The sequence below is a fragment of the Ylistrum balloti genome, unplaced genomic scaffold, assembly GCF_031769215.1.
Source record: "Ylistrum balloti isolate Yb309-2 unplaced genomic scaffold, AGI_CSIRO_Ybal_v1 Utg370590, whole genome shotgun sequence".
In the NCBI taxonomy this organism is placed as follows: domain Eukaryota; kingdom Metazoa; phylum Mollusca; class Bivalvia; order Pectinida; family Pectinidae; genus Ylistrum; species Ylistrum balloti.
Window position 1 is genome coordinate 1,219,184 of NW_026782366.1, and position 11,713 is coordinate 1,230,896.

Below are 11,713 nucleotides of genomic sequence, written 5' to 3' on the forward strand. Positions count from 1 at the left end.
TAAACGTGGCTCTGAGACCCACGGATAGATTCTCCAATTTCCTTGCCCCCTTAAGTCTGCGTAATTATGATTGGGAATTATCATTTATACTGAGTATGCAACATCATCTCCATTTCATTGCAAAAACATTAAAGAGTGTCCATAAATATCCTCAGTTCCCTAACAATTCATTTTGTTTTGTTTTTATCATTGTGTGAATGAAACTATTCTCCTATGAAACGCGACGTTGTTGTTTCAGTATTGTCGAATTGAGGATTAACAGTGATACTATTTACATTACTGATGCAGGCGTCTTTTGAATGCCAAAATCAGTTCACTGTATCAACTAAAATGAATGAAAGAAACACGTAATGCAAGATATTGAATTATTTAAAGGATCAGTGAGACGGAAGTTGTTCAATAAACAGCAAATGTGCTTTAATCTTCTTAGTCTCCCGAAGTTGTAAGTTGTCAAAGTCGATGTCAATCAATCCAAAAACTCAATTTGTTTCGGTAATTCATTAATCTATATATTCCTATGACATCAGAAAAGCATCTCATGCGCTATTCAATAAAAACAAAGAAAAAGCACGCGGTTATCCAAACATTATGATTTTTGCTTATATTGTCTTCCTAAGTCGATTCTGTCATGGTATATAATTATCGATAATGCTTTTGTCCAGATTTTCGAACAAATTTTGATGCCTTTTTACACAAGGCGCAGGTTAAAAAGTTTTTGTTTGCATAATATTAAATTATGAAAATGAAAAACGGATAGACATTGCGAGTCTGCAACATCAACCCACTTTCATTGCAAAAACATTAAAACCAGTATTCTTTGACATCCAGTCTTCCCTACCATTTTATTTTGATTGTTTTTATCATTTTGTGCATGGCAAAAACTAATCTTCGATGAAAAACGACGTTGTTGCTTCATAATTGTCTAATCAAGGATCCCTAGTCATGACTATAAATTATTGAAAAGAGCAGCGATACAAATGTTGTTCAAAGAACAACACAAAAAACTACAATCTCTCCATGTCTGTGATTTAAAAGTCAACGTAAATCAATCAATCGTTTTTATTATCTTTGAATAAACTTCAACTGGGACCTCCATTCTTGGAATACACCTGTCATATATATGATTGCTGTATTCGACAAGACAGAAAAGACGGCACCACAGCTTAGTGCGTGAGGATTTCCCTGTCTCACAGCTTGGATTTAGAAAACAAGAGTCAACTATAGAAGCTATATTTGTACTACATACATTAATTAGTAAAACATTAAAAAGAAAAGGAAATTATACTGCTGCTTTATTGATAACAAAATAGCGTTTAACTTTATCAACAGGCATAATCTATGGTACAAACTGATAAAGGAGGGCATTGTGGGTAAGATGCTCATATAGTGCGTTATTTATATAATAATGTAAAATGTTGTGTAAAGTATGGTTATAATTTGTGTAATTTCTGATCTTGTTATAATGGATTGTTCCCAGAACAAATATTATCTCCTCTATTGTTTTCTTTATATGTAAATGCATTTCTTAACAGATGAGTTACCATCTACTGAACTACAATCTATAAATGTATTTTTATTGATTTATGCAGACGACTTATGGCGGAAATAGCTGAAGGATTACAGAAAATACTAGATTATTATTGTATACAAATGAATAGGGTCCTATAGTGAATGCGTCAAAACAAAAGTGATGATATTTCGAAATGGTGGTAGGTTAAGAGAGGAAGGTAAATGTAGAAGAATTCATTTACTTCATTTTAACGGTTAATTTAATAAAACACATGATTGTAGTATATTAAATCATAGGGCTGAAATCTGGGGCTTTCATAAAGTACCAGCTATTGTGAAACTACATTTAGGTTATTGTAAAAGATTGTTAGGGGGAAGAAATCTACTGCAAATGTTATAATCTACCAAGAACTAGGTAGAGTTCCTCTGAAAACTATCCGACAAAAATAGTATTTTTAAGTATTGGAAAGCCAAGCCTGATACCTAGATATGCTAGAAAACGGAAGCGAATGGCTTCAAGGTTTGAGAGATGAACATTTCACATTGCGTGTGACCACATGGCATTATGAGAATCAATAACAAGTCACAAAAAGACGAACTAGCTGTATGATACAAACTAAATCATGTGCATTAGCTCAAGTGTATCACACAAAGTGTGCAGGCAATTATATTGAATGGTACTATACCTTATGTAATAGATTAGCTAAATCGCCATGTTGATAAGTGAATTCGCCTACGTAATAGTTTAGCATAGATCACTAGTATAATATATAAACTTAGGCATTTCATTGCCTGTCCCACTCAGAGACCGATTATGCAGTCACAATGTCGATAATGATGATGTTACACGTACGCCATCACGTGGAAATGGCGCAACAATTACAATGGCTGCCTACGACATTTTATTTTAAATCTCAAAACCATACATAGTAGATAAAAGCAATGCCATTCAAAACTAGCAATCTATCACCGACTGTTTCATTTAATTATTTCTTAATTGGTTAGCTTCGTGTACATATTTTCCAAAAGAACACAGATCTTTAAGCATTTTCAACTCTAATTGAATCAATTTAAATACAGATGAATTATTCCAATAGTAATTTTTGACATAATTTTCTTTTTATACGTCTTGTTTTAAGGGATAAAAGCGAATTCGACCTCGATTCGCCTACATATTACAGAATCGTTCAGACCTTGGGGTACTATTGTATCGACCAACTTCAAAAGATAAACAATGTGAAAATGCATGTATTTCATCTATGCAAATTGTTGGTGATAAGATCACTCATATCGGCTAATTTTGAACCCTATTAATATTAAAAGTTTCGTTAATCTACGTTAGTCCCCGCGAATATTGTTTTTATCAATTATTAATATTGTCATATTAGTGTTAGAGACAGGATGGGCTTGGGTAGTGACATATACAGACTAGGTTTATTAGATAAATATATTCAAATATATCGTTTAAGTCACCCTGGATGGGCCAGATATGTTTTTTTCATGAATGTTTTTCAATAAGTAAACAAGATTGGATCATTGCGTCATTCATTGCCTTTACGGAGTTATCTTTTAAAATCGTAATAATGTGTTAACTTATACCTAAAATGTAGAATTGATCGTCCAACACTTTAACTACCTGAATTAGCTTACGTTATTAAACGATTAGTGTCACGTCATACAATACTGCTTCCTGAAGTTCTTGTGCACGTTTCCGTAAATGATACTCTGACGTCGCCTTAAGATATTTAACAATCACGAAATATATACAGGATATACATTTAACCTTTACAGTGTTGAATTCATCCTCGTACGATGATATCAGGTTAAATAATGTATCAAAGAATGGCATCCTTTTTATATCAAATTTGTTTATCAATTTTAGGTAACAGTGCGAATAAAAATGTAATTTATGTATATTTAGCCTCAACAAGGTACAATCTTGACTTTACTTGTACATATACAGGGCATTAGACGTAATTCTAGGTCATTTTTAATTGGTGTTTATTGGAGACAGTGCTGTAATCTGCTGTGTTCATTCCTTGAATAGTAAAACGGTTCAGCATATACACTTGTACTTAATGTTCCTCTGAAATCATCTGATGTTGAAAATATTTAATGTTGTAGCAGGGCTCACCATCTATATCTTGAAATTGATTTCAACCCATTCATTAATCACTTCCTCCCTTCCACCTTTCCTCCTAGCTTTAATGATGGATCCTAGATGGATGAAACAAAAGTATAGTGCAGTTTACTTTATCGCTACACTCTACTGAATCTTTTGGAAGTCATGCATGCATTACAGAACTTCCAAGAATAGATTCTTATTGTACATTATCATTAACTAAGGCAAATACTTGTCATATCTGATTACTTTTTACTGCATTCAACAAATTTGGATTTTAAGTTACAGAGAAGAATTCAGTACGGATATGGTGATTTTGTATAAAAAAAGTACTCTTAAGTAAGATTTCAGGGACTTATAGGACTTTTTAAGAAGTTGTTTTCAACTTATTTCACTCCATAAAACTTGAAGGTAGCCAAAGGCTTTGAAATTCAAGTGAGTATATTCATTGCCTTTTCACAAGTGATATAACCAATGCATTCATAGCATCTTGAGAAGGGCTTGTAAAGTCAAAAGTAGACACTGAAAAAACACATTTATTCAGGTCCGGAAGAACTAGAAGTGATTGAAGTATTGTTTAATATTTCAAAATTCATCAACTGCTTGAAGATACATAAAATTCTAAATCAAATGGGTAGTAATTTGAGGCACTAGTTGCCATTGCATTACTACACACATGTATATGGTAAAGATGTGTATGATATAGTAGGATATGTTTTAAACCCAATTTCTTTTGCAAACAAGATGTGTTTATGAAACTTTGATGGGGGACTTTAAAACTGTACTGTATAATGCATGTTCTAATTGCCTGCACACTTTGTGTGAAACAATAATGTCTCCGATTTTGGTAATGACTGACAGTTTTAGTTCAATAGTGAGGGCCATAGTTATTTCTTAGATGTAGATCAATGGTCACGGTCAAGGTCACATGGTAAAAATCGGTACCACTGGAAAGGTCTTGTCACAAGGATAACACATGACAAATATTCATTGTAGGTTTTAGGCATCTTATTCCCTTACAAAAAGATTTTCAAAAATTGCAATAAAGACTTTTTCAATGACACTGATTTTATTAACAGTCAAATATTTGGCACAGTATTGAATCCTGAAGAAAAGGAAATAAGATAAAATACACAACACTTTCTGATCAATAGTGTGTCTTGTAAAGGGAGATAACCAAAATAGAAAAATTATAAAATAAAGTTTATACATGTATATAAGTATACAAGCCTATTTTAATACCTCCAATGTAGGTTACAAAGCATGCATTACATGATTTTCTTGGCACAGTTTCAGCTATTCCAATAGAAATTTAAGCACAGGAAAGCGATTATTTTACTAAAAGCTGCAGTATTAGCGTTTGATTAGCATAAAGTATTTATATAATGTATGCTCATTTACTTGATCATTAATCATATGATGTCAAGATGAAGTCAAAATACTAAATCAGTTCTTTTTGAAATCTTTTTAAGAGAAAAAAAGTATTCATTATCAACTTATGTATATATAATGATTATGGCAAGACGAGGCTCGTGTAGTCTTCAAACTAATTTCATATTTTTAACTCCTCTTACAGGTCGATAAATGTACAATTCACATATAATTGGTATAAATGATTGACTTAATTAGTATTCCATGACTTCCCATCACTGGAAATAAATTCATTGAAGCCTAGCGACCGTAGTTAATACTGAAAACATTTGCCAACTCGCTTGGCCTGAAAATGTTAGCAACCCCGCCAGGCCTGGAAACATTAACCAACCCCCTCGGCCTGTAAATATTAGCAAACTACTGTGTTGATTTTATCTTTTGAATAATCTAACTGATGCACACCATATTTACTAGTTAAACATACATATATATATAGAGAGAGGATATATAAACTTGTTTAAGTTTTAGAGTCTACATTACAGAGATATTTTATACAGAGGTATAAAACCAATTCATAATCTCTGTCAGCAGTTAGTACTATTACTGTGCTGCATCAAACTACAATAATATGGAATAAAAATATGAGATTTCACTTTGCAATAAGTCACAAGGAAAAATTTTCATAATTGGTTTGTAAAACTCTAACAAAACAAAACTATAAATAATTGTTAAATGGCATCTTTTTGAACACAATATTTATACATATACATCTAAGAGTATGTTAATTATTTGAAGTGTTCCTAAGCCAGGATGATGTCAGCTGATGTCAGCCAGACTGAGATAGGACTTCAGAACTACAGGAATGTCCATCTTGTCTATCTGTGTCAACAGATTCCTTCCATACTGACGCATCAGTGACAGGCGACAACTAGACTTCAGGCTACGGGGATTCTCTGAAAGTACAAGTGTGAAAGTGACAGTGCAAGTAATGCAATGGACAAAGCAAATTCATTTCAAATTATTTTAACTTTTCTTACTGTTAAAGGTTTTTCCCAATTACTGAAACATTTTGAATAAATTCATGATTGTTCAACAACTTCTGTGACCATGAATATAGATCAAGGTCTTTTCTTTTCACAAAATGAAGTTTGGCATACTCACTGAAACATTTTAACTGAATGTCAGGGTTCTAGGCTTTATGGCCAATCGGAAGACATTACCGGCATATGGAGATTTTTGAAAAACATTTACAAGTAGTGACTTTATCCAATTAGGTACATGTAAATTTCATGTACATCATAAATCAGTTAATAATCATACACCAGTTAATTATTGGTCAAAGTCATTTCTTATTGGTTGGGATCCATTCTTAGAATATTGTCATGATTCTAGGCCTTTAGGTTGTTGAAAGGTTTTACAAATTCGACCACTATACCCTTTAATATGGGTCAAGATCTAGGTTTGGGCTGATTGCCTAAAAAGGGTCCTTGATTTTGACTCTATAACTCTGAAACATGAATTCATTCCAGATACCATGACTCTTTATACAATGTAAGTAACAAATGTATCCCACAAGGAATGCAGAAAGCTGCATGCTGGTGTTTAAATTGAAAACTTTGGCATTACCTAAAGTATGCCATCTGACTTTCAGTTGTTGTGAGTGCATAATATCATTCAAATGAAAGGACATTTTCCCCCAGACCATTATGTAAATGTGCACAGCTATTAAATGGATACATACATAAAATGATTACAAAAGAGTTATTCCCCTTGCACTATGGAAAATTGTACTATTGAATTGTAGGTATTTTTTTTATCTGGGCTTAACCAGGGTTCTTAAATTCTTACCCTAAGTACATGAAACAGTTATGCATGTACATCTATTCATTGTACATGTAGGTTTCCTGAAGATAATGAATCAGTTTTGAAATATACAACAGGTAATTATTTCAATTTATTATGTCTATCTTCTGCAACTACAACTAGCTGACCTTTTAAAATTCATTTTTCATTCAAATTTGCATATTCATTAACCATGGGTACAAATACTATCCTTTAATACTCTACAGCAACAATATAATTCCATATTTTACTTTTTCTTTTCTTTTTTTCCCCTTTTCACATTTTCAGCAGTGTAACACAGTAGGTGTAAACACACGTAATTGTTGGTAATAGCCATGTTTATTACATGTTGAATAATAATGTTACATGTACACACGCAACATCTCATCAACATACAAAGTTCATATACTCATACTAGTACTTCCCGTTGTGTCTTGTATCAGAACTGTCTCTATATAAAAACAGTACTTCTAAGGTATACACTAAAATACCCACTCCTCATACTGTTCATCATGGTGTAACCTGTCTGTCAATATGGCTAGTGAGCTCTCTCTCACCCCTAGCCTGTCTGTCCAAAGGGCTAGTGAGCTCTCTCTGTCTGTCCATAGGGCTAGTGAGCTCTCCCCATCTGTCCATAGGGCTAGTGAGCTCCCTCCCTCCCTCCCTCTCTGTCCATAGGGCTAGTGAGCTCCCTCCCTCTCTATCCATAGGGCTAGTGAGCTCTCTGCCACCCCCAAAACTCCCCTGCTTTTATACCTACTCCATCAGATCTCGTCATGGCGATGTCATGATCCCATGCCCCATTGGTTGGATTTCATATCAGGGTGGACCTTGGCTGATTAAATTGTTTGATACATGTTAACCAGGAGAATTTCATGTTTCAGTCTTGTCTTTGGCGCCGTGGGCATTCTCAAAGGCAGACTGCCGTCCGAAAGATAGCTAAGTTTGCCAATACTATAGACTAATAGGATAAGTAGATAGCAGAACTATCCACTGTAAATACAGTTACAGAGAATGGTGTGCATTCATAATTCACACTCTGTCTACCAGATATTACATATTGATCAAATTAATCCTACAAGAGTCAGCCAAAGATTACTCGACTTATGTATCTGGGTTACACTAATATCAAAACCACATTTTGTAACAATATATCTAAAGCCTATTTTGTTACATCAGTTAATTTTATTATCTTTATATTGTGATGGCTGCTAAAAATCATCAGTTTCCTTTAAATTAATATTTTTATCAAGATTTTAGGCCTATGATTTGTCTGAGGACTTGGTGTAGGGCATGATGTTCAATCAGTAAGTTCCTGAGATGAAGCAAACTATGTTTCTGGAAAAAATGACCTTGGCTCGTATCTGAGGTCACACATAAAATTTGTTGAAATCTTTAAGATATCTGTTGGTTAGAATCAATACCTTATGCAGTTGTGAGTAGAAACCAACATTACTAATGGTACAGCAAAAGTTGAAATTGCTTTTTGAATGAAAATTAGACAAATAAGATGTTATATAATTTGGTTAAATATTGTATCAAATCTGCTTTATATATAAATGTCAACTTGACTTGCTATAAACCAGTGATGTACTCTAAAGAAAAACTTAAATATTCCTTATCAGTGGTTTATTTTGCAGGAGATATATATTCAATGATTTACATACCAGTAATATATTTAAGGTAGCGCCTGATATCCGGTCTCTCCTCCAGCTCCCATACCTTTTTACTGTCTTTCGGCCTTATATGTATGTTGGTACCACACTCATAGAGAAGTTGAAATCCCACCAATGCACATAACTTATTGATACACAGATCATACAGGATCATATGGCTTCTGTCTGGACGGGATGAAGGTAGATAATCAGTTTCAGTCCCATAATTAAGCAGCAGTCGTGCACAGTGGTACCGTTTATAAGTCAGTGCAATCTGAATCGGACACAATGGAACATGCAAGGACATCATAGGTAGAAAGTTGTTATGAGATTCACATGTAGCAGCTCCATGTTCTAACAGTAACTGAAATAGAAAAGGAAATTGTCTACATATATATGTTCATTTTGATGTATGGAATCTTATATGAGTTAACATTTGATGTGTTAATTGGTGAACCCAATCTAAAATTTTTGCCATTTAATGAGTCTTTGTGGAGAGCTGGTGAGTTATTCTAAAGTTGTTTTTCCTTCAAGAACTTCTGATATGTATCAAATACCATTTTCATTGCAACAACAATACACATTGAATTTGGAATTATTCTTAACAACAAAAACATTTCATTAAATCAAGAAGGTTTCTTTATTTGTGAAACTTCTCCGGAAGAAATACTTTTGTTTGTGATTTTGTAAGATTGCTATGAGTTTAGTTGATATAAATGTACATGCATTTGAAACAGGTGTCAGCATTTTTGGGTATTTGTATGATAGAACCTTTTACAAAGTAATTGTACATGTATTTGATTATTGTCATCCTGGCATAATCATAAAGGAATTGCATAGTTTTTTTGACGCGAAAGGCAATAGCATATTAACTTTATTGCAATACAAAACTATCCCTGTTGGTCAGTAGGTGATTTTGTAAGCAAGGATCATGGCAAAATGATGATGTATGATATAAACAGCTTGAGTAAGTCAGCAGCGTCATTCATCATGAATAATTATGAACATCCATCAACTTTAAGGTACATCCTACCACTAGGTGTCACTCTACACCACCTGATGCCACCTTCAGCTCTTATTTGATACTATACATTGTAGGAACCAATTGATCACGTTCATAGTAACATGAAGTGGCATATCCACACAAGACAGGTTTATATGCATAAAAATATATATTTTCTAAGTCATTCTTATCACATTCCTCCTAACATCTGTTAGCAAGTGTTGATAAAGAACCTTTAGCCTATACATAATTGATGATAATTTAAATCGTCCATTATAAGAATTGATTTTGAATTGAATTCTAAGTACCATGAGGATTTACTGCGAGACCAGACTGTAAAGAAAAACATGCCATCAATTGGTGACATCACGATTGGAAACTTCAGTTACCTTCATTCCTCTGAATGAACCCTGCATTGTCATGACATATAAAGGTGTTGTGACATGGTGTGGATCCCCGTTAGGGTTGGCTCCTTTCTCTAGTAACACTTCAGCGCAATCAAAGTGGAAATTCTTCAGTGCCACCAATAATGGAGTCTGAAGTTTGACATCTGGGCTGTCTACAGATGCTCCAAAATCCAGTAGATATCGTACACAATCAAGGTGACCCTCTGCAATGCATGGGGGATAGACTTAATGAAATTTTTTGTAATTATACAACTCTAGTTTTTATGACAGTATCAACAGTCTCATAATATTATTACATTATATTAATTATTTTCATTATTCAGTACTAAAACTATTATACTGGTGAAACAGTAAAACACGATAAATTTGTGTAACATAATACAAAATAAGACATGCCTTATATTAATAGCCAGCAGCATCTGATGAACATGATGCTTGTGCTACATATTTATATGTATGTATTGTACTGACAGTATTAATCCTTTTGAACTGCCTGTTTTAAGACTTACCTCAAGTTGTTTATACCTCATTTTAACATCCAAAGATAATTAAAGATTCAAATTATAAATAGCATAAGTCTATCCAAGAAATGCTGTTGGCAGATTGACAATACAAATATTGCAAATTGCAAAATCTGGAAATTTTTTTATCTTATTAATTAAAATTGTATCTATCATAGTAGGTTAATAAGTCTCTGACAACAACTGCATATGACTTTGCGTGTTTTTAATTATCTTAAAGCTTGAAAAGATAATTTGTTGATATTCCATATCAAATTAACGGGTGGAAAGTTCCCATTCCATACTACGAGGAAATTTATGTATATAGCAGTGGTATGTAAAATTAGCTTTGGTAAAAAGGGTGTCTAGCTAGAGGGACAAATATCTTTCTGAATAGTTCAAGACCCATATGTATAAATGTATATATTCTGGCATAGAATGTAAATACAACACATGTAATACAAATGTAATTAAGCAGATACACTTACATGTAATACAAATATAATTAAGCATACACAAAACTTGCATAACACATTATACTGCTTTATCTATATATATATAGTTCCGCTAGATCGACATGCTCTAGATCTGGAGTTCTGGTAATACAACTTGTACTGTCTGTGTGATAATATATTGCATTGACAGATTCGTCACACGGCGACTGTTTAAAATTTATCGCCGTGCTGAACCGCTAACATTGTTTGAGTAGATTTAGGGACGGTATACGTTTCAGAGAATGATAAATGGGATGCTGATATTGTACCACCTCAATATCGCGGAAAAATGGATGATAGGAAGTGTAATAAATATCAAAAGTAAGTAATTACCAGCGGCTGCAATCCTTAGTGAAGTGCATCCCAGGTGATTTTTCATATTGATCACTGCTCGGAACTCTGGATATTCTAGAACCCTTTTGAGATTTTCTATGTCGCCAGATTTTACATAATCATACAGCTGACATGCATGCTGTTCGTCTTCATCATCAATCTCCACACAGTCCCGAAACACTGCAGTGATTGCAGCTGGTATCATTTCTACAGCGCAACTTCTCCTTTGACAGAACTTTCATTTGACAGCGCACGAAAGAGTTCCACAACAAAGGACACGTAACTCGCGCGATATAGACTTGCACAAGTCAGACACGCACGACAAAAAAAAATGTTGTGTGTGTGAGGGTCTGTGTGTGTGTGTTTTGTTTTGTTTTGTTTTGTTTTTTTGGTTTTTTGTTAGTTTTGTTTGTTATTGTTTTTTGTTTTGTGTGTGTTTTTATTTTGGGATCTAGTGTGTTGTCTACTACATGCTAA

General features: G+C 33.6%; 1 protein-coding gene across 1 annotated transcript; it reads right to left on the reverse strand.

Annotated features, from left to right (window-relative positions):
- Window positions 1–4,681: 4,681 nt before the first annotated feature.
- LOC132556803 (ankyrin repeat and SOCS box protein 12-like) lies at window positions 4,682–11,471 on the reverse strand. Its single transcript, XM_060221249.1, has 4 exons — window positions 11,237–11,471; window positions 9,892–10,112; window positions 8,512–8,863; window positions 4,682–5,955 (listed from the first exon to the last, which is right to left on the reverse strand). The coding sequence occupies exons 1-4, from the start codon at window positions 11,439–11,441 to the stop codon at window positions 5,819–5,821; spliced, it is 915 nt and encodes a 304-aa protein (XP_060077232.1). The 5' UTR covers window positions 11,442–11,471; the 3' UTR covers window positions 4,682–5,818.
- Between the last annotated feature and the right edge of the window lie 242 nt (window positions 11,472–11,713).